Source organism: Rhinatrema bivittatum, chromosome 3 (assembly GCF_901001135.1).
Source record: "Rhinatrema bivittatum chromosome 3, aRhiBiv1.1, whole genome shotgun sequence".
NCBI classification, from domain to species: Eukaryota; Metazoa; Chordata; class Amphibia; order Gymnophiona; family Rhinatrematidae; genus Rhinatrema; species Rhinatrema bivittatum.
In genome coordinates, this window is record NC_042617.1 from 123,861,122 (window position 1) to 123,888,764 (window position 27,643).

Sequence of the window (27,643 nt, forward strand, 5' to 3'; positions counted from 1 at the left end):
TTCACACAAACAGGTTTTCAATCACAAACTTACATTCGTGCTCTCTCTCTCACAGGCAGGCTCTCAATCACAGACATTCTCTCACACACACACACGCCCCCCGCCCCCGCGGCCCGGAAGAGGAAGTGGAGAGTATCGGGTGCCTGCGCAGCAAGAAGAGGCCACGCTAGTGCGCTCGGCATCGGCCCGAAGAAAAGAAGACTGCAGCGCGGCTCGGAGGAAAATGAAGAGCTTCAACCGCGGCCGATGGGACTCCGCCTCCGCGAGGGCTGAAAATGAAGAGGTTAGCGTTGGGAGGAGGTTGCTGCTGCCGCCGTGAGTTCCCGGAGCGAGCAAACACAGCTTGCTCGCTCATTCACTCTCTCTCTCCCCCACCCCGGGAACTCGCGGCGGCAGCAGTAGCCTCCTCCCAACGCTAACCTCTTCATTTTCAGCCCTCGCGGAGGCGGAGTCCCATCAGCCGCGGTTGAAGTTCTTCATTTTCCTCCGAGCCGCGCTGCAGTATTCTTTTCTTCGGGCCGATGCCGAGCGCACTAGCGTGGCCTCTTCTTGCCGCTCACGCACCCGATACTCTCCACTTCCTCTTCCGGGGGGGGGGGGGGGGGGCGGGAAGAAGAGAGCACGCAGCTGTCCTGCCGCGTTCCGTCCGGGCGGAGGAGGACCGGGGAGCAGCTGGGTCAGCGGGAAAGTGTGGCGACACTTGTCTGCGAGCCAGATGCAGCCCTCAAAAGAGCCATATCTGGCTCGGAGCCATGGGTTCCCGGCCCCTGCACTTGCCGGTGTGTCACGTGCACCGGGCTTGCGCGGCACACCTCAGGTGACACAGTAAAGTGTCGCGACACACACTTTGGAAAGCTCTGCCCTAGAGGATGTTGTTCCTGGCTGGCATCAACATTAAGGGACCCCAGAACTGCATCAACTGCTAGCGGTGCTCTGAGGAGGAATAGATCCCCTTTGACATTGAACACCAGGAAGTTGGACTTCAGTGCTTTCTTCACATGGGAGGAGGTAGACTAAATTCCACTTCTGTGTTTAAGAAAAAAAAAAAATGTGTTGGGGGGGGGGGAGAAAATAATATATGGTGTGTTGTCACTAAAAATAGTTTTTGCCTTTTGGTACTTTTCCTTGGTGGTTTTCTCCTTTTTCGTTCAGGGCAATCCCACATGTGAGGTCTGCCATCCTGTTTGCCCTCAGAAAAAGCAGTCATTTTCTCTGGATTTCTGAGGTCAGCAGGATGTGTGCGTTCTTGCAGTACCCTCCTGCATCCCCTTGGAATTGGTTTGGCATAAAGTATTAGCTTTATCATGGATTCAGAGGCCCCCCCCACATGGGGTGCAGGGGAATGGTCAGGGCTGCACATGCCCAGTGAGACATTCTCAAAGCTTCTAGAAGCTTTGAAGACAACCTTCCATGCTGTGCTCTGATGACATCATCCATGTGTGAGGACTGATACTCTGCTGTCCTCAGAACACCTGTTTAAGGTAAGCAACTCTGCTTTTCAGGATATCTAAAATGAATATGCATGCGAGATTTATATGCCCTGTCTTCACTGTATGTAAGTCTAAGCTCATGAATATTCATTGTGGATATCTTGAAAACTCAGCTTGCTGAATGTGTTGAGGACTGGTTTAAGAACCATTGATGTGCTACCTGCTGACTCAACAACCAAGGTTGCCTCTTTCCTATTACTCCTTTTCCTGGTTTATTGTTGGGCTCCAGCAGAAGGTCATATTTCATAGTCCCTGTCCCTCCATAATAGTGAGGTCTCAGCGGTTCACAATGAATGTTTAAGAGAATTTAAATGAGAATTAACTGCTGAGACATCCTCCTTTTATAATTAGAATTAGAGCTGTTTAAGTATAACTTTTGTCTGTATTCGTTCTTTGTATTTTGTATTCTGCAAATTTTAAATGTAATTTGTTTGGTACTTTGCTCACAAAACAGAAACAGCTTCTAATATTTTCCCCCCTCCTCCAAAAAAAAACCAGAATGTTGATATCCTCAAGGATCCTGAAACAGTCAAACAGCTTGGCAGCATTTTGAAAACAAACGTAAGAGCATGTAAAGCTGTTGGTCATCCTTTTGTAATTCAGCTGGGAAGGATATATTTAGATATGCTGAATGTGTACAAGTGCCTGAGTGAGAACATTTCTGCTGCAATTCAAGCTAACGGTAAGACTGTTTTCTTACATTTCCAGAATCTCCCCAGCAGTCAAGCTCAAACTCTACAGTGTGCTATCTCCGTATGAGGCACATAGAAGAGTTGCATCTGCAACTTTGTTGGGTTTTTTTGGGGTTTTTTTTAAAGAAACTGATATGGCCTCTGTAAAATTAAAATTACAAATACGCTTAGGACCCTTGATGTGGAGTCTATCAGGGACCTTGGAGGATGTGCTGTAAGCAGCAGTGGTTGCAAGGGGGCACTATGTGCTAACCAGTGTACGTACTTTTGCGGAGCTGCTGGGCTGTAGCACCAGAGTAAGGCAGAAGGATGTCTAGCCTGGAAGAAAGAATGCCAATATGCAGTCCTTACAGAGGAACTGAAGAGGGCAAAGCTTGAAAGAGGGGGAAGAGTGTTGGGTTAGGCCAGGAGTGGGAGGAATATAGTCAACTAAGCTGAGTGAAGAGTGCTGGCATGGGTGGGGTACTAGGAGTCTCAAGTGAATGTTTAACAGGTTATTAGTAGTGACAGATATCTATCTGTAAGGTATATGCATATTGCAGGTGTTTGTACAGGTTTGCATCTTTCTGCAGTAGTGGTCCAGAATGTCATTAATCAAGCTTGTGGATAAAATCTAGTAAATGTTAGAAATGTTCAAGAAGTTTTAAAAGAATAAAACAAAGAGCAGTTACTTTACATTTTTAGAAATGTTCTGACTTAATTGAACTGCTATCTCTATAGTATAATGATCAACAAATAGTTGCTAAAGCTATATTTTTCTTAACAAAAACATTTAAAAATGGCATTCATATTCTTGAAGTTCCTTTGTTCCCAAGTGAATTGTTTGCAGGCCACATTGTAATATGTTACTTTTGTGAGTGTTTTTTTTGTCCCTATAACTTTGTATTTCACATATAGCACAATGTAGCCAGTGTTTAAGCTAAGCATATTACTGGGCCTTGTTTTAATAGCAAATGAAAATTTAGGGACCAAATTCACTCTGTGCATTTCTTCTACCTGGTGAATGCTGACTGAATATCTATTTTTTTCCTGTAGATAAGCAAGGATGAATTAGCCATGCTGTCTGGAAACTCCTCTGGGTGGCCAGGTGGCGGAGCTTCTCTTAGCATATAGTGTGTGCTTGCCTGCATGCAGATTCCTGCGCAGCTCCTGACTTCCCTCAGTCCTTTTTCTTCTGCACTGCTGGTCACATGCGGAGCTCTCTCTGTCTCTCTCGTCAAGGGAAAGAACATTTCAAAAAAAAAAAAAAAGCGTGGGTGCCTGCTTCAAATTTTGCCAGTGCGGCAAGATCATGTCCACGACTGATGACCACTTCCGATGCTATATCTGCCTCGGTCCAACCATGATCAGGCTGCCTGTAGAGACTGCGGCCGCATGTCTCCTCGGGCTCAACGTCAACGGGCCAAGAAGATTGCCAAACTGAAGGAGGCAGCATTGGGCTCGTATGCCTCCAGTACTGGGACCGTCCAGTCATCACAGGGACCCAGTTGAACCAGCCAGACCTCCAAGCACAGAAGGGCCTCCTCTGTGGGACCTTCGGGTATCCCTGGCCCACTGCCAAAGCATGCCCTCATCGCCCTGATGCAGGGAGCTTCGAGGAATGTGTCGCCGCTACCCATGTGGCTGCCAGCGCCAGTGAGCACAGATGCACTGGACGCACGACCACGCGTCGAAGATTGCCTCCAAACACAAAAAGGCATCAACGCAAGTCGGCGCTGGCCACAACGCTATCGACGCATATCTCCTCCAAGAGCCCCGCTCCATCCTCGCGTCCAGCCTCCAACAGTGGGTAACAGTGCACCAAAGTTCATTCCGTTCAAGCTTCTCTTCTGGACCTGCTAGATTCCGACATGGGGCCCGCCTCCAAAGAAGAACCTACAGGATCCTCCAGGTTTTCCTGGGCATGTCCTCAGCCTCCCAGTGCAGATGTTCTGTGTAACATCTTTTGGAGCCATTAACCAAGCAGGACAAGTGGCCCCCACAGAAGCTCTGACAGGGCCTCGTCCTTGAGGTCCAGATTCTGACATTCTTCTGGTAGCGTTACCACCATGGGGTACCCCTAAGAGTCTACCGCCCATCTCCCAGGACACCTCAGCCTCCCAAGCCATGATTTTGTCCCAGTTCCTGTCGACAGCGGAACAGCAAGGCACGGACAAGTGCTCTAACGGGGCACAACCTCCTACCCCTCTTGAGGTTCCGCCTTCACCCTAGGACAGCCTTAGCCCTATGGGGCCCCGTTCAATCAGCGCACTCTCTCAAGGCTCTCCACCCAGAGAAGGCTTGCCTCCATCCATCCCTCTGGGATCCTTGACCGACTATCGGTCAGATCCCCCAGGTAGATCAGCCATGTGCCGGTCTCCCTGAGAAGGTGGGAAACAGATTGAATGTCGAAACCAGGAAGATATCCCCGGGCAGAGGTCCTCTGCATACTAAAGATTTTTGAGGCACCGTCTGAGCCCACAGCTTTGCCTTCGCATGCTGTCTTGGACGCAGTGATGACCAGGGCAGGGGAATCTCCCTTCACTGGGCCCACTCGCAAGACCGACCTCAAATTCCGCATGAGGCCTTCTATAATGTCTTGCAGCTCCCTCATGCCTTGGCTGTCATTGAATCTGCCTTGGAAAGAGCAAAAAAGTCACATCTACACTTAACACCTCTCCAGGGAAGGATTATAAATTCCTGAATGATTTTGACAAGCGGGCTTTTCAGTCCGGCATGCTCAGTGAGAAGCTCCAACACATCAGTTCTATATCACTTAGTATTTATGAGTGCCTGCAATCACTAAAGCCTTTGCTGCAGGAGGCTTCACCAGATCACCGCCCTCCTGATCAGTTCCTTGACCTGGAGGAAGGCCTCCGACATGTGCTCCATACCATCTACGAGGCTTTTGACACGTCCACCCGAACTACAGCAAATGCCATTGCGGCCCGCCGTTTAGCGTGGCTCCGCGCCAGTGCAATCGGAGAAGATGTGCACGAGATGTTGACGGACCTTCCATGTCTTCCTGACAACCTTTTTGGGGACAAGTTGCGCAAAACAGTGGCACAACTTAAGGAGCAAAAGGTGGTTGTGATGTCGCTGACAAAACCCTCAGACGCTGCATCCACCAGGCGCTACTACGGATACAAGAAACCTTACTTTCAGAGATGGTCTTACAGGTCTTACCCTTCCTTCCGCCCACAGCCTTACCCACCAGCCCGGACACAACCACCTCAGCAGCTGCTGAACCACCCTCGCCAGCATTCCCTGCAGAAGCCATGTCCTCCCCTGGACAGCAATGCGACCAAACCTAGTCAGGGTTTTTAGAGAATGCGGGGCCACCTCTACCGCTGCCAGTGGGAGGGAGACTTTCTCAATTTGTGGGAAGCAATCACCTCTGACAGTTGGATATTCAAAATCAAGGAAGGTTACTCCCTACACTTCAAGTCCATACCATCTCCCACATGATACATCCAAAGCAGGTCGACTCATTAACCAGCCAAGTGCTGAAGGAAGAATTCACCAAGCTGCTGCTTCAGCGGTCCATCCACAGCGTCCCTGCCTCCCAGTATCATCGGAGATTCTACTCCCTATACTTCCTCATTCCCAAGAAATCAGGAGGGCTGTGTCTCATCCTGGACCTCCGCTCCCTCAACAAATTCCTAGCCTGGGAGAAAATCAAGATGACTTCCCTCAAATCCATCCTGCCCTTCCTCCACCCCAAAGATTCGCTCAACCTCAAGGACACTTACTCCCATATCCTTGTGCACCCTGTGTCCTGGCGATATCTATGTTTCAAGATCAGTGGACGCCACTTCCAATACAAAGTGCTCCCCTTTGGCCTCTCATCAGCCCCGAGGGTCTTCACAAAGTGTCTAGTGGTAACTGTGGCCCACCTCCAGAAACAGGAGATCCAGCTGTTTCCTTACCTCGTAGCCCCCAATCCTCCCTCCCTTTGCAGCAAACTTCTGGCAACCATCCGCTACCTGGACAACCTGGGGTTGCTCATCAATTATGAAAAATCTGACCTGTAGCCCTCCCGGACTCTGCAGTTCATTGGGGCCTGCATCAACACGGAACTGATCAAAGCGTTCTTTCCGGAGTCCAGGTCCCTCACCCTTCAGACCGTGGCAGCTCACCTCTTGAGAGCCACCAGCGCCTCTGCTCGACAAATCTTGACCATCTTGGGACACATGACAGCGTCCATCTATGTAGTTCCACACACCTGCCTACACATACGCCGGCTACAGTGGGGCTTAAAGTCACAGTGCACCAATTCCAGCACCCCCTATCCAAGCAAGTAGTCCTCACGCACTGCATGAAACGGAACTTAAACTGGTGGCTAAAGGCGGTGATCATTTGGGAGCGCCCCTGCCCATCATGTAGTTCTTACCACCGAGGCATCGAACGGGGATGGGGCACCCACCTGGCCGAGCTTCAAACTCCGGGGTCTATGGTCCGCTTGGGAGCGGGCGCAGCAAATAAACCTTCTAGAGCTTCGAGCCATCAGCAACGCACTCCTCACCTTCGAGAACTTTCTCTGGGAAAAGACTGTAATGATCCACACAGTCAACCAAGTCACAGGGTTCTATGTCAACAAGAAAAGTGGGTCCGTTTGGATGTTGTGCAAGGAAGCAGTTCAGATCCTGCAATGGATGGAACTCCTCCCCATCACGTTGCAGGCCATGTATCTACCGGGGATACAGAGCTCCAGAGCGGACAGACTGAGCAGAATCTTCCACCCTCACGAGTATGAGTTTCGACAGGACATGGTGGAAAGACACTTTCAAATTTGGGGTCTTCCTCGCGTCTATCTTTTTGCTACAGAGTACAACTGGAAGGTAAAGACCTTTTTTTCTCGGTTTACCCCAGCACCCAATGCATAGAACAGGACGCATTCCTCATCTCATGGGCGGAAGGTCTCCTGTACGCTTACTCTCCCATAGCACTGATTGCACGAACGGTCCAGAAATGCATTGCAATAAGGCCGATCTCTTCCTCAAAGTGCCAGCATGGCCAAAACAACCTTGGTATGCATATGTAATTTGGCTCTCCATCAACAAACCCATCGCACTCGGCCACAGTTCAGACTTGCTCACCCAGGAAGGGGGCTCCCTTCTACATCCCCTCCGTTCCTCTCTACATCTCACTGTGGGAGATTGAAAGGGTGGTACTAAATCACTTGAACTTGTCCCCGTGGCTTCAAGACATCCTTGTCTCCTCCAAGAAGCCCTCCACTAGGAGGAACTATCATGGGAAACTCCTCTTGGTGTGCAGAGCATGGTGTGGATCCATTCTCCTGCTCTCCAGATCGATTACTGGATTCCTTTCACCTTCTCTACCGAGCGGGACTGGCAATGGTGTCTCTCAGAGTTCATGTCTGTGCCATCGCAGCCTACCACCACATGCACAATGGGGCTTCAGTTTCCTACCACCTCTTAATCTCCAGGTTCATGAAGGGTATTCTGCGGCTATGACCCCCCCCCAATTCTCAAACCTCCGGTTCCATGGGTCCTCAATGTGGTTCTCGAACAGTTAATGCTCCCACCCTTCGAACCTCTGGACAGCTGTCATCCTTGGTACCTCTTCTGGAAGGTACTCTTCTTAGTCACCCTCACTTCAGTGCAATGTTTCAGTGAGTTGCAAGCACTGGTTCACTATTCTCTGTATCTGGAATGCTACCATGACCAGGTGACTTTGTGTATGCATGCTGCATTCCTTCCCAAGGTGGTATCAGCCTTCCATCTGAACCAAACTATCACTCTGCCTACCTATTTTTCTGAAGCCACACAAGACTGACTGCGAATGATAGCTTCACAAGTTGGATTGCAAGCGTACACTGGCTTATTACAAGTTCCTGACTCACTCTGATCACAGAGCCTCCCAGCTTTTCATCTCCTTCAACCCGAATGCCCCAGGGCTTTCTGTCTCTAAGAGAACTCTTTCATCCTGGATTTCAAATTGCATACAGTTCTGCTACCATAAAAAATCCGAAGCCTTGGCTCCTTCCCCTAAGGCTCACCAGATTCACACCATGGTGGCTTCCATAGCCCACCTGCACGAGGTACCCATCCTGGTCATTTGCAAGGCTGCAACCTGGTCCTTGTTGCATATCTTTACCTCCCATTACTGCCTGGACCGGCAGGCTGTGACAGACGCGAACATGGGTAGAACCATCCTTAGTTCAAGCGCAAATTAAGGAGACTGTCTGCTGCATGAGCACTGTCTTGAGCGCATCTTCACGCTTTTGGTGGGGCAAATCCTGCCTCCAAGGACTCCTCTGCACTCAACACGCTCAGCTGGGGACTCCCAGACAGCAGGGCTAATCCATCCCTGCTTACCGTAAATTATGTTTTTTGGTGATAGGATGAATTAGCCATGCTGACCCGCCCGCCTCCCCAGCCAGTTTCTTTCTGCTTCCATCTTCGCTTTGAAACGGACTGAGGCAAGTCATGAGCTGCGCTGGAATCTGCACACAGGCACACACACAAAAACTCTATATGCTAAGAGAAGTTCTGCCACCTGGCCGCCCGGAGGATGTCCCAGACAGCATGGCTAATTCATCCTGCTATCTACAGAGAACACAGTTTACGGTAAGCAAACTTGCTTATTTCTGAATATCTAGTGTTTCTGGTCATGCTTATCCTGATAACATTTAAGGCTAAGAGTGGGTAGATCTTTAAAATGTTAGCATTTCTCTACTGAAATGGCTTAAAGGAAGTAACAGACCAACAAAACAGGAGGGTAGGCTGCCTAAGAAAGCCGTAAGGATAACAAGATAGATTAGACGCCACGAAATAGTCCAATCTCTGAGCTTTGATCTTTCAATAAAGCTCAGAGATTGGACTATTTCGTGGCGTCTAATCTATCTTGTTATCCTTAAAGGAAGTAACATACATTGGTCCCATCAATAAACAAAATCACAGACATGGTTTAATGGGACATGGCGAGCATGGATTTACCCAAGAGAAGTCTGGACAATCTGCTACACTTTTTTGAAGGGATTAATAAATGTGAATAAAGGTAAACTGGTAGATCAAATTTTCAGATGACACAATTATTCAGAGTAGTTAAATCACAAACAGATTGTGATAAATTTCAAGAGAACCTTACAAGACTGGAAGATTGGGTGTCCAAATGGCAGATAAAATTTAATGTGGACAAGTGCAAGGTGATGCATATAGGGGAAAAATAACCCATGCTGTAATTACATGATGTTAGGTTCCATATTAGAAGTTACCACCCAGCAAAAAGATCTAGGCATCATAATGGATAATACATTGAAATCATCTGCTCAGTGTGCTGCGGCAGTCCAAAAAAAACCCAAAAAAACAATATTAGGAATTATAAGGAAGGGAATGGTGAATCAAACAATGTCATAATGTGTCTGCCACACTATGGGGAGACTACACCTCGTATACAGTGTATAACTCTGGTTGCCACATCTCAAAAAAGATATAGTTGCACAGGAGAAGGTACAGAGAAGGGCAACCAAAATGATAATGGGAATGAAACAGCTCCCTTGTGAGGAAAGGTTAAAGAGGTTAGGGCTGTTCAGCTTGGAGAAGAGATGGCTGAGGAGGGGATATGATAGTCTATAAGATCATGAAAGGACTTGAACGGGTAAATGTGGACTGGTTATTTACCATATATACCCTATGCCCATGTGTACCCCGCAGAAAAGTAGTCCAAGCGGATGCAAATCACTGTATAACCCCACCCATGTAAACCCCACACCTATGCCACATACTATCAAAGCTGCATTAACTTTTAGGGAAATAGAATCTGCATTCATTTCTTCCATTTTGACGGGGAAAAAAATGGAATGCGTGGGTTGTTTTTTTTTAATATGCAGTGTACTATAGTCCCTTGGATATGCATGTACCACATCCTAGATATTTATATTGATATGTATATTAAGTAAATGCAGCTTTTTTTAGTATGTGAAATAGCTGTCTATAATCTATTAATGATTACATGCTAGAATGTAAAAACGAACATAATCTGAACCGTTGTTTAACCCGCATGCACAATTGCTTGAATATAAAAACATGTATACCCCATGGGTTATATGCGTGAAAATACGGTTCTCTTTCAGATAATACAAGGATTAGGGGCACTCCATAAAGTTTGCAAGTAGCACAATTAAAACTAATCAGAGAAATTACTTTCAGCATACAACTAAGTTCTGGAATTCATTGCCAGAGGATGTGGTTAAGGCAGTTATTGTAGCTGGGTTTAAAAAAGGTTTGGATGAGTTCCTGGAGAAGTCCATAAACTATTAATCAAATTGACTTAGTGAATAGCCACTGCTTATTACCGGCTTTAGTAGCATGGGATCAATTTAATGTTTGGTTACTTGCCAGGTAACTTGTAACCCGGTTTGGCCACTATTGAAAATAGGATGTTGGGCTTGATGAACCCTCAGTCTAACCCAGTTTGGCAGCTGCTTATGTTCTTAATGTGTGAGTGAACTAAGGGGATTCAAATGTGTATCATGCATCATGTTTTATAATTGAAAATAAAAATATATTCAAACATAAAACTAAGTGGAGTTGGCAGAAAGTGCACTGACCCAATATTGATTTGGAAAGACCAAAGGGAAGAAAAGCATAGGATAGCTGCTGCAGCTGTGGTGCTCACCAGGGCTGTCGTCCTCAGTCTCACCAGAGCTGTCATCTTTAGGCAAGGAGCACAAGCACATGGTGGATGTTTTATAATGGCTAGTGCTATCACTAGGGCAATGTGTCAGAGTTCTTTAGAAGCCGCCATGACTGTTCGAGCTCCTTTGGCATATTTTCTGTTTCTTTGGGACAAGGGCTAGCCACCTTTTGGAAACTGGCAGAATGAGTAAGGGTGGGAACTTTGTATCCAATGATCTGAGTATTATTAAGTACATGGCATGATTATGTACGTGACTGATATTGGGCATCTCTGTTCAGAGAAGGAAAAGCTTAGCATGAGTAGTGCTTCTTGGCATATAGGTCATTTTCCCAGTGCGAATGATGAATATGGTGCCTCTGTATACTAAACTGCAACAGGTAGGAATTAAAGTAAATTAATTCTAATCACATTCACCTAATATGCCAGCTCCATAGCTGCTATTAGAAAGATGAGCGAGATCATCATACTCCATGGCAGTTGACTCCAAAAAGGTTAATCAGTCTCTCTAATTTTCAATTTTTTTTTTTAATTTTTCAGTGTAATTAAAAGTTCAGTAGTACTCATCTAATATTGTTCTTGTCCATTTCCCTTGGTACACCATGTCTCAAGGTCTGAGAGTTACATCTGTGAAGGATATTACATGATTTAAGAGGTGCTCTGTATTGAGTCTTGCAATGTTTGTGGCAGAGATGCTTCCTGAATTATGACAGATGAGGCTGCTTTGGTCAGTACCCCTAGCATAGCCATTCTATTTTCAGGTGTAAGACCATGATAGCAATGCCATAGTTATGCATTGAATGGTGTGAAAGGAACAAATATGCTAGGCACTTCTATTTCTATACAGTTCTTGTAAGTCTTCCCATTGTATGTTTTTCACATTCGGCTATCTTTAATGCATTTTTTAAGTAGTTTTGCACTTGTCAACACAACATACTTTCATTGTGAAAGAACAATTATAGTAATATTCTAGAAGTAATTAAGAATCATAAATACATTTTTTTCAATATAATCATTAGAGTTTTGTGAATGTTTGAAGCAAAAGATGCTTATCTTGCCACTATTACTACTACTATTTATAGCCATGCTGTACAGGTACACATGAGCCCCTTCTTGCTTAGTGAAGCTTAGACTTGCCAAGACATGAACAAGAAGAGTAAGAGGTTTCAGGAAATGTCTTTACTATAGTCTACAGTTAAAATCAACAAAGCTTTGATCAGCATGAGCCAGGATTTAAGATATAAAAAAAATACAGTACCTCAAAAAGGTAGGCTTCCTAGCGTGTAGCAGATGGACTCAGAACCAATAGTATAGTGTACTCGTGCTAGCAGTTGGAGACGGATCAGATTTCAATCTGACGTCAGCCCCTAGTACATATAACCCCTGCAGGAAGTGCAGATCCTCAGTATTTTCTATCTCCAAAGCAGTTAGGAGCTATCTCACGCTCGCTGAGCGTTCTACCAAATTTTAAAGAAAATTCCTACCTGAAGACGAGCCCTGCACTCCTGCGGTGATACCCTCGGGTCCCTCCCCCAGTTGAGTTTCCCGAGGTGATTTCCGTGGTCCCTCGGAGGTAAGAGCCTCGGTCCGGTGGCCGAATCGCGGCAGGGACCTAGCCCCCGAGTGAGAAGGGCTCGGGTGCGGCACAGAGGCACCCGCGGTCCGGAGCCGTTCGCGGCGAGGACTTAGCCCCCGAGCGAGATGAGTTCGGGCATGGCTTAGAGGCAGCGGGTGGCACCCTCAAATAGCGGCGGTGAAGGTAGTTGCCCGCTCCCCCCGCAGCCGGAGACCACCCGGGTCGAGACCGGGAAGCGCCGAAGATAAGGTAAGGTAGAAATCTTACTTGTACCGGTCTCCGAGGATTGAGGACGAGCGCAGGCCATCGGCTGAAGCCAGCGCCACCGGGTTGATTCGCCCTAGCAGGGCCAGACCCCGGCACTTCCAAGGGCCTTCCCAAGTGGAGACCCTCCGAGATAGTCGCCATCTTGCCCGCATGGTCGCCGTCGCCATCTTGGCCTTATTCTCGCCATTCACATCGCCGCCCGGCCGAGCGCACAAAATTTACCTGTGCGCACAAACCTACTTCTACGCGTAAGTTATACGCACAAGAACCCTTGGACGCATAAGCGGCGCGCGCAAGTCCCGGTCGCTTGGACTACGCGCACTCGACTACCCGCGCGCACATCCCGGGTTAAGCGCTCAGATACGCGCACAAACCCCGGCTAAGCGCACAGATACGAGGCGAAACATGTACGCGCAGGCAACCTCGACACCTCCAATAATGGAAGTAAAATCCCTAGGCCTCTGCACAGCATGCCACCTCAGGGCCGCCCAGAGCCAGGAAGCCGAGGCCTTATGCACCCAATGCGAGGCCCTGGGAGTTCCACCACAAGCTCAGTCTCGCCCAGGGCCAGGGACTAGCTCTTCAGGGGGCTCCCTGGAGCTAGCAACCCCCAGCAGGACTCCCTCTCAGCTGGATGCTCCCAGGGAAGCAGCGCCACTCAATGTGGACCCCTCGTCTATATCGTGGGTGGAACTCTTCAAGGGGATTCACGCCTTTGTCCGAATGCAAACGGATTCCCGGGCGGACCAACCACATACGTCGCAGGAGGATCCCTAGGCTCCAGGCCCCTCAAGACCTAGGCACAGGCTTTTACCGCCAAGTAGTCCCACCTTCAGGGGTACGGACATCTCAGAAGAAGAAGTCGAACCTCTAGAAGAAGGAGAACTCCCCCCGGGGACAGAACCCCACCGATCCATGAGACGGTTCTTCACAAGGGAGGAGCTCCCGGACCTGGTCTCCCAATGCCTGGCGGAACTGCCGATTCCGGATTCAGAAACCCAGGGGGATCCCGATGAGAACCCATTTCTGGAAGGCCTTCGACAGATCTCCCGTCATTTCCCGCTCTTGCGAGCCGCTCAACAGCTAATTGACCTGGAATGGAACACCCCAGAGTCTGCCTTTAAAGGGGGGCGGGCCTTGGCCAGCTTCTACCCCCTGGATCCAGCAACCAGACATGCTCACTTGCCCTAGAGTGGATTCCATGGTCTGCGCAGTCTCCAAGCGCACCACCATTCTGGTAGAGGGAGGAGCAGCACTCAAGGACACGTATGACCGACGGCTAGAAGCCATGCTTAAACAGTCATTTGACGTGGCCGCTATGTCTCTTCAGATTGCGGCCTGCTGCACCGTGGTGACACGTGCCTGCTTATCTCAGGCCAGGAACGGCACCCCGAGAGATATCCTGGACCCAGCGCTATCCTTTCTAACGGACGCAGCCTCAGACTTCGTACGCACAGCGGCCAAAGGAGTATCATCGGTGGTGGCGGCCAGGAGACAGCTCTGGCTCAGAAGCTGGTCGGCTGACCCAGCTTCCAAAACTCACCTCACAAGGATGCCCTTCAAAGGAACACTTCTGTTCGGCAGCGATTTAGAAAAGATGGTGGGCAAATCCCCAGTACCGTGCCTTCGGGAAGACAAGTCAAGGAGAGCCCAGCGACAGCCTTCCAGGGGCAGAAGCTTGCAGCGCTTCAACCCATACAGGAGCAGCTACCAGGCGCCCCGCCCTCTGGGCAGGAACCAGTCCTTTCGGAACAAGCACAACAAGAGGGGAAACAGCTCGTGCTCAGGGCCCGGCCGCGCTCCGCAATGAGAATCAGCCGACCCATCGAAGGGAAGCCATAGGGGGCAGACTATCCCTATTCTACCAAAGATGGGTCGAGATAACTTCGGACAAGTGGGTCCTAGCCATCATCCAGGAAGGGTACTACCTGGACTTCATACGCACCCCCCCCCCCCCCCCCAAGACAAGTTTGTGGAGTCCCCCTGCCACGACCCCACCAAAAAGGCGGCAGTGGAAGTTACACTGGCCAGGCTACTGAACCTTGGCCTCAAGGTTCCATATATTTTCTCGTTCCCAAGAAAGAGGGAACGTTCCGACCAATCCTGGACCTCAAATACGTAAACCGATATCTGAAGGTCCCCCGCTTCCGCATGGAAACCCTGAGATCCGTAATAAAGGCAATACAGCCGGGAGAGTTCCTCACCTCCCTGGACCTGTCAGAGGCGTACCTGCACATCCCAATTCATCAGGTACACCAGCGTTACCTACGTTTCAAGATCCTGGGCCATCACTACCAGTTCCGGGACCTACCCTTCGGGCTAGCCACAGCACCATGGACGTTCATCAACGTGATAGTGGTAGTGGTGGCAATACTGCGGAAGGAAGGCGTCCTCGTACATCCTTACTTGGACGACTGGCTGATCAGGGCAAAGTCACCAGAGGAAAGCATCCAATCAACCAACAGAGTCAAGTCTCTACTGGAGAGCCTCGGATGGGTGGTCAACACGAACAAGAGTTCCCTGCAGCCCTCACAATTGTTGGAGTACCTGGGGGTCCACTTCGACACCAAGGAAGACAGTCAGCCTGACTCCCACAAGATCAAAACTGTGGAACCGGTTGCAATCCTTGATGAGACCCTCGCCCCACGGCATGGGATTACCTGCAGGCCTTAGGGCTAATGGCATCCACACTGGAAGTGGTCCCCTGGGCGAGGGCCCACATGAGGCCTCTACAACACTCACTGCTGTCCCATTGGAACCCACGGTCGCACAACTACACCGTACGCCTAGCCCTCCCGGGCACAGTTAGGACCAAACTACACTGGTGGCTGCAGCCCAGCCACATGAACAGGCTCAAGACTATCATCCCCAACCTGGACTCTGATAACTACAGATGCCAGCCTACGGGGGTGGGGCACACACTGCGAGGAATTAACCGCCCAAGGGCAGTGGAACACAGAAGAGGCAGGATGGAACATCAATCGCCTAGAAGCGCGGGCAGTCAGACTCGCCTGCCTGCAGTTCGCCCAAAGACTCCGAAGCAAACGGTCAGTGTGATGTCCGACAACGCCACAACGGTTGCCTACATCAACAGGCAAGGGGGAACCAAGAAGCCAACAGGTGTCACTGGAGATAAACCCACTGATGGCATGGGCGGAAGCAAATCTACAGGAGATTTCCGCCGCCCACATCACCGGGAAGGACAACATCACGGCGGACTTCCTCAGCAGAGAAAGTCTAGACCCAGGAGAATGGAAGCTGTCTCCCGCAGCCTTCCGGATGATAGTAAACCGGTGGGGAACACCGGAAATGGACCTTCTGGCGAACAGAACCAACGCCCAAGTACCCAGATATTTCAGCCGCAAGCGGGATCTACAATCCCAAGGGATCGATGCTCTGGTGTAGGCCTGGCCACGGGGGACCCTACTATACGCCTTCCCGCCGTGGCCCCTCTTGGGCGCAATCATTCACAAGATACAGCTACACAAGGGACTAGTTCTTCTGGTGGCCCCGGATTGGCCAAGAAGACCGTGGTACGCAGACATGAGAAGACTGCTGGCAGGGAACCCTCTACCCCTGCCCCCTCTCAGGGACCTGCTTCAACAGGGTCCGATCTTCCATGAGGACCCAGCTCAATTCTCTCTTACGGTCTGGCCATTGAGAGGGCTCGCCTGAAGAAGAGCGGATACTCGGGGGCGGTAATAGAAACCCTCCTCCGAGCACGCAGGTTCTCTATATCGTTAACATACATAAGGATCTGGAGAATATTTGAAGCCTGGTGCGAAGATCACGACATCAAGACACGTTCACTTAAAGTTCCCGTGATGCTGGAGTTCCTACAGAGCGGACTCCAGAAAGGACTGTCCCCCAACTCCATCAAGGTACAGGTGGCAGCACTGGCATGCTTCGGCACCAGGGGCGAGAGCAATAGCCTAGCCTCTCACCCGGATGTGTCATGTTTCCTGAAAGGGGTCAAACACATTCGTCTACCTCTGAAGTGGCCGGTACCCTCTGAGGAATCTCAACCTCGTCTTGGACTTCCTATCTGGAACCACCTTCAGACCTCTTCAAGGGCTATCACTCCATCAGCTGACCCTGAAGATGGTCTTCCTACTGGCAGTTTGTTCAGCGCGACACATCTCTGAACTACAATCGCTGTCTTGCCGGGAACCATTTCTTAAGTTCACTCTGAGATCCATCCAGCTGCGCACGGTACCGTCATTCCTCCCCAAAGTGGTCTCCCACTTCCATCTGAACCAGACCATCTCGCTCCCGTCGGCGGGAGCCCTGAAGAATTCGGAAGAAGCCCGTAGTCTGCGTCACCTCAACGTTGGCAGAATCCTTTCCAGATACCTGGAAATGTCAGAACCCGTACGGAAGACGGACCACCTTTTCGTCCTTCACAGCAGGAAAAGACTAGGGGAAGCAGCCTCGCGGGCAATCATAGCCCGATGGATCAAGGAAGTCATCAAGGCAGCCTACGTAGAAGCAGGGAAACCTCCGCCTCTACAGATCAAGGCCCATTCGACCAGAGCCCAGGCAGCATCCTGGGCAGAAACAAGAATGATGTCACCTGCCGAGATTTGCAGGGCGGCGACATGGTCCTCCATCCATACCTTTTCCAGATTCTACCGTCTGGATGTTCAGGCCTGGGAGGACACAGCATTTGCAAGGGCAATACTGAGTGGGTCACAGGCAGCCTCCCACCCGGTTCGGAAGTAGCTTTTATACATCCCATTGGTTCTGAGTCCATCTGCTACACGCTAGGAAATGGAGAAATTACTTACCTGATAATTTTGTTTTCCTTAGTGTAGACAGATGGACTCAGCAGCCTGCCCTTGGCTGCCGTCACGCATGGAATTGCAAATGATTCAAGGGTAAGCCTCCTTTTCGTTTACCTAGATCTCCACTCTGCTGAGTGTCGACGCTTTCCGGTTGAGCTCCCTGGCGGTCTCCAGCTATACTCAATCGACCAGTTCAAATTAATCCAGTTAATCAAGTTATAACGTTTATATAGTTACGGAGTTATACAAGTTAATCAAATTAACTAATCTGTCAGTCAAACATATATCCACAATGCTTTGCAAGGAAGAATACTGAGGATCTGCACTTCCTGCAGGGGTATATGTACTAGGGGCCGACGTCAGATTGAAATCTGATCCGTCTCCAACTGCTAGCACGAGTACACTATACCATTGGTTCTGAGTCCATCTGTCTACACTAAGGAAAATGAAATTATCAGGTAAGTAATTTCTCCATTTTTTTATTAGCTGGGATGTAATTATGAACAAAGGGGGAATATGAGAGAAATTGGGACTAATCTGCTACATTGTTTATTTTTTAATTTAGGTGAAATGGTTACAAAACAACCCTTGATTAGAAGTATGAGAACAGTTAAAAGAGAAACGCTGAAACTAATTTCTGGTTGGGTGAGCAGATCTAATGATCCTCAAATGGTAAGCTTATGTAAAATTGATCACACTAGTGTATATTGTGACTTATATGGTGAACCACAGAGGACAATTGGGTTTGGGAGTCAACAGTATTTAGGAGGAGGGACTTGCTTTGGAGGAATGGTACCCAACTCTACAGGCAAGATATGGGCACTGGCCCAGACATAGGTTCTCCTTCAATGGTTGCCTAATAGAATATATAATGAAAGAAGGGAAAATTGTTGTTGAAATTATTGTATGTACTGTAAATAAATTGTATCCTAAATTCAGTAAGGATTATATTTTTCATAAATAAGGATAAGTAGACATTCCCTGTACGTACCAGGATCAGTCCAGATGGTGGGTTATGACCCCAGTCCAGTAGATGGAGTCAGACAAAGCTTCGGAGGGTGCTGACACATCAGCCAGTGCACCCTCCCTAGATCCTCAGTATCTTTCTGACTCCAGCAGATAGGAGTAGGGGAACCGTGTGCTTCCCCTGTTTGGTGGACATTTCTCCACAGTTCTATGTTTTTCTGCTTCTGTTCTCAAGGTTGGATCAAGTTTGGTTTAAAAAAAAAAAAAAAAAGTTTTAAGAAAGTTAGAAGCTCTGTGTGGGAGTTTTCGCATCTCTTGCAAGCAGTGCTGTGTGGGCACCTTCCCTTCCCCCATCCCTCCTTCGGTGGGGTAAGTGCCTCCTTCGGGCTTTTCTGTTATTTTTCTCCTGTTTCCTCCTACAGGTTCTAGCCTCTTTGCTGTTAGGGCGGTGGATGCTGGTGGTGCCAGCCCCTCCCCCCCCCTCGCCGCGCATTCCCCGGGGCCGCCTCAGCAGAGAGGCACGTTACTCTGCTGTCACTTACCAGGGATAAAAGATTGAAAGATTTAAATTTGCAGGCCTTAAGTCATTATATGAAGCATTTTAACTTCTTTTTCCCTGTACGTACCCGGATCAGTCCAGATAGTGGGTTATGTCCCCCGTCCAGCAGATGGAGTTTGACAAAGCTTCAGAGGGTGCTCCCTTATAAATCAGTGCACCCTCTTGCAATCTTCTGACTCCAGCAGATGCGAGTGTGGAACCTCTGGTTCCCCAGTACATTTCTTTAAGTTTAACTTACTTATTCTTCTATTCCTATTTGGATGGATCAAGTTGTGTAATTAAAAAAAACAAACAAACAATAGGGGTAGTCTGACCTATTCTTTGGGCTGTTAGTCCTGACAGCTGTTAACTTGCAGGCAGACCTGTTTCTTACAGTCTCCCTCCTTTGCTCCCCTGTATGCTGGTAAGTTTTTGTTATTTCTTTCTCCACGGCTCGAGTGCCTGGCTCTACTCACTGGGGGTGCTTGTTGGTGGTCCAACCTCTCCCCCCTCTTCACAATCCGACCCACTGCCCTAAGAAGCCGTTTTCCTCAGGGCAGCCCACACAGAGAAGCGCCATCCCTCTGTTGTTGCTGGTTTCATTACTATTTTAGGTCGGAAGGAGTGGCAGAGAGTTACTTATACGGCGGATGCGATTTTTCCCGCTGCTTGCAGCTCTTACTTTAAAATCAGCTGATTTCCTCGCGGCTCCTCTCCTCCACTCCCGATGCCGAGATCCTCCTGGTGCAGTGCGTGCGGGGAGCCTGGGTCACGGCTCTCCCGTGAGGGGGGTGTGTACGAGGTGCCTCCCTGGTGGGGAGAGCCCCTCACAGCCGGCGTGACGCCCTGTTTCGTGCCTTCAAGCGCGTCTCAATGATCAGAGGTTGGCTCAGCACGGGAACAGCGGCCATTTTGTTTGAGAAGCCAGATGTCCCTGCGCAGCCGGGGGAGGATCAGGACACTAATTTTCCGCCGTTGCCACCGATCTTAACTCCAGTGCCGCCTCTAGGACCTTTTCCATCGGCTGGGGACCCCCCGGTTTTGCCTCCCTTGGAGCAACTCCGTTTTCCATGGACTTTGTACTGTTATTGCACAATGCTTACCTAGCCAGGATAAGCCAGCCCCAGGAGTCAGCAGCAGGTCCTCCTCCCAAAATAATTAGGATAGCGGACCCCCCTCCTGCGAGGGACAACCAGGGAGTAGGAGTCCCAGGCGCAGGTGCCCCAGTGGCCCCTCAAGGCACTGCCAGGGTCCGCGTGGTTCATCCCCCGGTGGACGGTATTGTTCCCAACCTGGACCTAGACCTGGATGAGCCTTTGCCAGCAGCTCAGATGGACGGGGACGATCCTAGAGTCCTGCGTATCTTCCAGAGGGACGAGCTAGACCCTCTCATCCCGTTCATCCTACAGGAGCTGGACATTGAGGCCCCACAGGAACTTCCTGGATCCACGCTTCAGGGAAAGAAGGGAGACCCTGTCCTGGCAGGGCTTCGGCCTCCGACAAGGTCTTTTCCTACCCACCCTTCCCTACTCCAACTATTGTCCAGGGAATGGGAATCTCCTGAAGCCTCTCTTAAGGTCGGCAGAGCTATGGAAAAACTCTATCCCCTTCCATATGACTTCCTGGAGCTTCTTAAGGTCCTGAGAGTAGACTCGGCGGTTTCGGCCATCACAAAAGGACAACCATTCTGGTGATGGGAGGTACAGCTCTGCGTGATCTGCAAGATAGAAAGCTCGAAGTTTATCTCAAGAGAGTGTTTGAAGTGTCTGCTCTTGGTGTCAGGGCGGCCATCTGTAGCTCCTTGGCACAACAGGCAGGCCTTCGCTGGGTCCAACAACTACTAAGCTCGCAGGAGCTACCTCCGGAAGAAGCTCAGCAGGCTGACGGTTTGGAGGCAGTCATAGCGTATGGGGCGGATGCTCTGTATGACCTCAGAAGTCTGGCCAGGTCGATGGTTTTGGCAGTCTCGGCCAGACGCCTCCTCTGGCTCCGCATCTGGCCGGCGGATGGCTCCGCATCTGCCAGGACAGGGTCTCCCTTCTTTCCCTGAGGCGTGGATCGCTGCCCTTCAAAGGGAAATTCCTCTTTGGAGACTATCTGGACCAGATCATTAAGTCCCTAGGAGAGAATGCGGTGCATAAACTGCCAGAGAATCAGCCGTGGCCTACTAGGACGTTCAGCTCCTCCAGAAGCCGTTACCGTGGTCAACGACTGTTCCACACTACGAGACAGTCTGCTCCTCGCCAGCCCTGTTCACGTTCCCAGTCCTGGTCCCATTCCTTTTGAGGTCAAAGACAGGCAAGAGACAGCCTGGCCCAGGGGGTGTCTTCCAAGTCTGCACAATGAAGCCAGGCTGGCCCGATCCCCAGGATAGGGGACGGCTCTCCCTCTTCTACGAGGAATGGGTCAAGATTACGTCAGATCAATGGGTTCTGAATGTTCTAAGGCACGGCAGCGCATTAGATTTTGCTCGCCCCCCTAAGAGACAGGTTCCTCTTCTCTCCCTGCGGACCAGTTCGGAAAAGACTCTACACCAGACGCTCGACAGGCTCCTCGCTCTCGGGGCGATCCTTCCGGTTCCTCTGATGGAAGTGGGGACCGGCCATTATTCGGTCTACTTTGTGGTTTCCAAGAAGGAGGGCTCTTTCCGTCCGATCTTGATTGTCAAGATGGTCAACAAATCGCTCAAGGTCATGCACTTAAGAATGGAAACCTTGCGTTCAGTGATTGTGGCAGTACACCGCGGGGAATTCCTGGCCTCCCTGGATCTGGCGGAGGCTTATCTACACATCCCTATCAAGTCACACCAGCGCTTTCTCCGCTTCTAATTTCAGGCGCTTCCTTTCGGCCTGGCTACTGCCCCCCCCCCCCCCCCCCCCCCGGATCTTCACGAAGGTAATGGTGGTGGTGGCGGCAGCTCTCAGACGAGAGGGCATTCTAGTCCACCCATATCTGGACGACTGGCTTATTCGAGCAAAGTCCCTGGGCCTGTGTCAATGAGCGATCAACAGAGTGTTGCATCTTCTCCAATCCCTAGGATGGGTAGTCAATTTCACCAAGAGCAGCCTTACGCCTTTTCAATCACCAGACTTCCTGGGAGCACATTTCAACACGGAGGTGGGCAAGGTCTTCCTGCGCCCGGACCGGGCCCAGTTGATCATAGCGCAGGTGCAGCGCTTTTCTTGCCTCTCCTTTTCCACTGCTTGGGTTTACCTCCAGGTGCTTGGCTCCATGGCTTTCACTATCGATCTGGTACCCTGGGCGTTTGCGCTTATGCGTCCTTTACAGAGAGCCTTACTCTCCCGCTGGAAGCCGGTGTCTCAGGAGTTCCAGACCATCCTCCCACTCCAGCAGGAGGCCAAGGACAGTCTGGCTTGGTGGCTCGACCTACTTCATTTGTCGCAGGGGATGCCCTTGGAAATGCCAGAGTGGGTGATTGTCACTATGGATGCCAGTCTCTCCGGATGGGGAGCGGTGTGCCAGACTAGTTCGGTCCAGGGACAGTGAACACCGTTACAAGCAACCTGGCCGATCAATCGCTTGGAGACCAGAGCAGTACGTCTGGCGATGAAGCAGTTCCTCCCCCTCGTTCATCGTAGGGCGGTTCGGATACTCTCAGACAACGCAACCACGGTAGCGTACATCAGTTGTCAAGGTGGCACGAGAAGTCGTCACGTTTCACAGCAGACGGACAAGTTGATGGCTTGGGCGGAGACTCACCTATCCTGGCTGGCGGCCTCCCACATCGCAGGAGTAGACAACATTCAGGCCGACTTCCTGAGTCAGCAACGTTTGGATCCCGGGGAGTGGGAACTCTCCGAGGAGTCAATGAAGATCCTGGTCCATCGTTGGGGACTCCCACACCTGGACCTGATGGCCACCTCCCGCAATGCAAAAGCACTGCGATTCTTCAGCCACAGAAGGGAGCACGATGCGGAAGGCGTGGATGCTCTAGTCCTTCCATGGCCTCGTCACACTCTCTTCTACGTGTTTCCACCGTGGCCACTGGAAGGAAAAGTTCTCCGGAGAATAGAAGTCCACCAGGGTCCGTTCGCGGACTTGGTCAACCTCACAGTGGACGGACCTCTTCGCCTGGGCCATCTCCCATGCTTGCTGCATCAGGGTCCTGTATTTTTCGACCAGGCAGATCGCTTCTGTCTTACGGCTTGGCTTTTGAGAGGTGCCGATTGAGAAGGCGAGGATACCCCGAGGCCGTGGTTTCGACCCTTCTCAAGGCTAGGAAGACCTCTACGTCCGTTGGCTATGTCCGGGTATGGAAGGTTTTTGAAACCTGGTGTACTTCCATAGCGGCATCTCCACATACTGCCTCGGTAGCTCAGATTCTGGCTTTCCTACCGCAGGGATTAGAGAAGGGCTTAGCCTACAATTCTCTGAGGGTTCAGGTAGCAGCCCTTGGGTCCCCTAGTCCATCAATGCGAGGGAGCTTCGCTCTCCTCGCACCCAGATATCATCCGATTCCTCAAGGGAGTGAAACACCTGCATCCACCGGTGCGCACCCTGTGTCCCTCCTGGAGCCTCAACTTAGTCCTTCGGATTTTGGGAGGCGCTCCTTTCGAGCCAATGCAATCCGCTACTCTCAAGGATCTCACCCTCAAGATGGTCTTTCTCATGGCTATGTGCTCTGCCCGTCGAATTTCGGAGCTACAGGCACTCTCCTGCAGAGAGCCCTACCTACGCTTTACGGGCTCTGGAGTTTCTTTGCGCACGGTAACCCTCCTTTCTACCCAAGCTGGTTTCAGCCTTCCATGTGAATCAGACGGTTGAGGTCCCGTCCTTTTCAGCTACCGATCCACGAGATCTACATAAGCTTGATGTCAAGCATATCCTGATTCACTATCTAGAGGTTACTAATGAATTTCTCTTGTCGGATCACCTGTTCATTATCTGGAATGGACCTCAGAAAGGGTCCAAGGCTACGAAAACCACTATTGCTCGCTGGCTGAAAGAAGCTATTGTAGCAGCCTACTTGGGGGCAGGTAGGCAGCCTCCGGTGGGCATCAAAGCCCATTCTCTCCGAGCTCAAGCGGTTTCCTGGGCGGAAAGTCACTCTGTCTCCTCCCTGAAAATCTGCCGAGCAGCGACCTGGAAATCGTTACACATCTTTGCTCTGCACTATCGTTTGAATCTACGGCCACCGGTATTTGGCTCCTTTGGCAATTAGGTCATTCGAGCAGGGCTATCCGGGATCCACCCTACGTAGGGAAGCTTTGGTACAGCCCACTGTCTGGACGGATCCGGGTACGTACAGGGAAAAGAAAATTATTCCTTACCTGCTAATTTTCGTTCCTGTAGTACCACAGATCAGTCCAGACGCCCTCCCTAAGGATTTGGGATTGATGGGATTGCTCTTACTGCTCAAATATCCTTGGTTTGCCTCTCTACTCACATAGTTCTGTTTTCTCAATCTCTAAGGCTGGTTCATTTTGCAAGGCATGGTTCATTTTGCTGTTTTTTGCAACTGTTTAGCTAGCTATGTTCTAAGTGGAAGGAGTTTTGTTTCCTTGACCCATCCATTCTGATTGTTCATGTTTTGATATTCTTAATACTGAAGATTGCCAGAGGGTGCACTGGTTTATAAGGGAGCACCCTCTGAAGCTTTGACTCTATATGCTGGACGGGGACATAACCCACTGTCTGGACTGATCCGTGGTACTACAAGAACGAAAATTAGCAGGTAAGGAATAATTTTCTTATTGGTTGCTACTACATTCCTTGCTCAGTATCTCCTGAATATTTAGGTCTCTCCTTTCTTAAATAAGTGCATTTGTAAAAATACTTTTCTTTAATGTAATCAAGTTGTACAAAATATGCAAGGCATATTAAGACAAAGCTTAAAGTACAGCCATATTATATAAATCAAGGATTTGGAATGAAAAGAATAGGAATTTGTTAGAGAAAGATGTATGTGGCTTTTCATAAGAAAGTAAAAACTGATCATTCCCTGTGTAATTGAGGTGAATAAGGAAACTGAAAATCAGATGTTAATTCTGAGTTCTTGAGTACAGATTTTTGAGGATTGTGATGTACTTTTTTTATTTATAAGTTTTCATATATGAACAAAGATAATTCTTTGTTATGGAAATATATGGATTCCAGCATTAATAACAAAGTAAATACAAATAGAAACCAAATAAATGCAATCCTCCAAAACAAAGCAGTGAAAAGAAAAAGAAAGGGGACATAGAAATATTGGGAGAATAAAAGGAAAAATTAACATTAACAAAAAGAAACAGCTTTAACATAGCTATATAATCAGCCCTAAGTTAATAGGCACTGGGGAGGAGATTACTGGTCTTCAGGCCTCCAAAAAAGATTTCAGTTGTTCAGACAAGAAAACAAAAATTAAGCGTTTATTGCCGTGCTTAATAATACACTTAAAAGGATAACGCAATGTGAAAAAAAACCTAGAGATACAATTTCCTACCTAAAAGCTAAAAAAAAAATCTTTCCTTCTAAATTGAGTAGCTTGAGCAAGATCGGGAAAAATCCTAACAAATTGACCATAGAATTGAGAACCTTTTTGAAGTAATAACACATTCTCCTAGGACAAGTAGGATGGTAGTCCTCGCACATGGGTGACATCATCAGGTGAACCCTGGTACGGAAAACTTATGTCGAAGTTTTTAGAACCGGGGCACTGGGCATACTGGGCACTGACCATGTGGGGTTCCTCTTCAGTCTCTTTTCTTTTCTGCGGAGCTGTCATCTCACGGTTGTGGAGCTCGTGCTTTTTTTTTTTGTGTTGGAAAGCTTTTTCCTGGTCGATTCATCAGCTTTTCTGCACTTGAGTCCTTCTTCATTCTCCCTGCTTAGTTAGTTGGGCAGCCCGGTAAGTTTACCTCGTTCTGTGCAATCTGTTCCCAGTTGTCTCCTTTGAAACCTGCTGGACATCTACCGCTTGCCAGGTCCCCCCCAAGGCCAGCAAGCCCACCTTGATAAAATGGAGAAGCTCTTCAGGTCAAAGTCTGAAACCTCGGCTCCAGTGCAGGGGCATTGGCTCTGAAGGGCCGAGGGGAACCAATGGACACCAAGCCTTTTCTGTCCACCCCTCCACCAGGGCTCTTAGTGGAGAGGAGCACTAGGGATTGGCCATCATCGGTCTCTTCACGCTCAAGGACTTCTGGATCGTCTCCTTCCTCCTCGGCACCAGGGAAAGTCTGGGCCGAGCACCATGGGAAGACCAGGAAACATGGCACTGGTCTCCATCGTCACATGGTTCCAGGTTTGGGTCGGCACTAGTGCCTGCTGTGATGCCCCCAAACTGGACCCCCATGGCGAGGAGGCACCGTCCTCCATCAAACCTGGGAATCCCAGGCATTCCCCGCCAATTTCAGTGCCTGGCACCGATCTCCCTCGGTCTGAGGGGTGATCTGGTGACTCCTCCCTCTCCTCAGTCTGTCCTGTCTTCGACAGACTTCCAGGAGGAGCTGGAATACAGGGTGCAACTGGCAGTTGTCCAAGCCCTGCAGGGTATTGTACCACCCGCTCCATTGGTGCCCCCACCGGTGCTGGAGCCTGCGCCCTCGATGTTGGCACTGCTGCTGGAGCACCTCGACATTATTCTCTGTGTTCTCCCCCTGCAGCCCCTGGTGGCCACCATTGCCGCCTCCTCCCGGTTCTGTACCTGTTTTGGGGTCCTCAGAGGAGGAAGGCACTTCAAAGCCCTTGGTGCCATCGAGGTCACAGGTTCCCCAGTGGCATTTCCTGGTCCGGTTCAAGGTCCTTCGGGGGCCTCGATGCCCTCTGTGCCCAAACTGCAGGGTCTGGGAAGGGGCCTTCCACCTGTGACCCCGGATGATCTCAGCGGTGATGACACCCCTTACGACCCGTGGGGGGATGATACCTCAGAGTTTTCTTCTTGTGACCTTCCCTTGGACCAGTCTCCTCTGGAGGAGCAGCACCAGTCCCCGCATGAGGACTTAACCTTTAAGGAATATGTGTGGCCCATGACAGAGACCATTCCATTCCAACTTCTAACAGAAGAGGATGCCAGACACACAAATGCTGGAGGTTCTCCAGTTTGCAGATGCCCCGAAGGAAGTGGTCACTGTTCAGTCCATGAGATCTTCAAGGAGTTGCTCTTCGGATCTGGGAACACCCCATTTCTATGCCTGCAGTGAATAGGAAGGCTAATGAGGTTTAATTGCCTCAGCACGCTTTTGCGTTTGAGAAGCGTCAACTCCCACACCAGTCAGTTTGTGGTGGAGTCGGCCCTTAAGAAGGCCAAGCATTCTTGCACCCATGCCTCCGCCCCTCCAAGTCAGGAACACAGGGCACTGGATGCGGAGGGTAGGAAGGTGTTTCAGGGCACCATGCTGATAGCCCGTATTGCCTCTTACTAGCTGTACATGACGCAATATTATCGGAACCTCTGAAGCAGATCCAGGACCTGTCAGAGCACCTGCCCCAGCAGCAGCAGGACGGTTTTTTGGCGGTCATCCAGCAGGGTATTGATTGTGCAGTCCACAATAGGTGGACTGCACATCATAGGTGCAGTCCACCTATGATGTTTTTGAGATGGCGGGAGGGTAGGATGGCCTGGCTCCGGGCTTCTGATCTCCGGCCGGAGGTGCAGGAGAAGCTTGAGCACCTGCTGTATACTGGCAAGATCCTTTTTGGTGATAAGATGAAGGATGCTGTGCCTCATTTGAAGGATCACCATGAGACCT

At 49.9% G+C, this 27,643-nt stretch overlaps 1 protein-coding gene across 4 annotated transcripts in view; it reads left to right on the plus strand.

The window, feature by feature from the left end:
* XPO1 (exportin 1) overlaps positions 1 to 27,643 on the plus strand; it is a 321,445-nt gene that overhangs the window by 209,592 nt on the left and 84,210 nt on the right. For all 4 annotated transcript variants that reach the window (XM_029593698.1, XM_029593697.1, XM_029593699.1 and 1 more), the window contains 2 exons: positions 1,989 to 2,172; positions 18,015 to 18,121. In XM_029593698.1, coding sequence (XP_029449558.1) covers positions 1,989 to 2,172; positions 18,015 to 18,121 — 291 coding nt within the window. The remainder of the gene's footprint in view (positions 1 to 1,988; positions 2,173 to 18,014; positions 18,122 to 27,643) is intronic.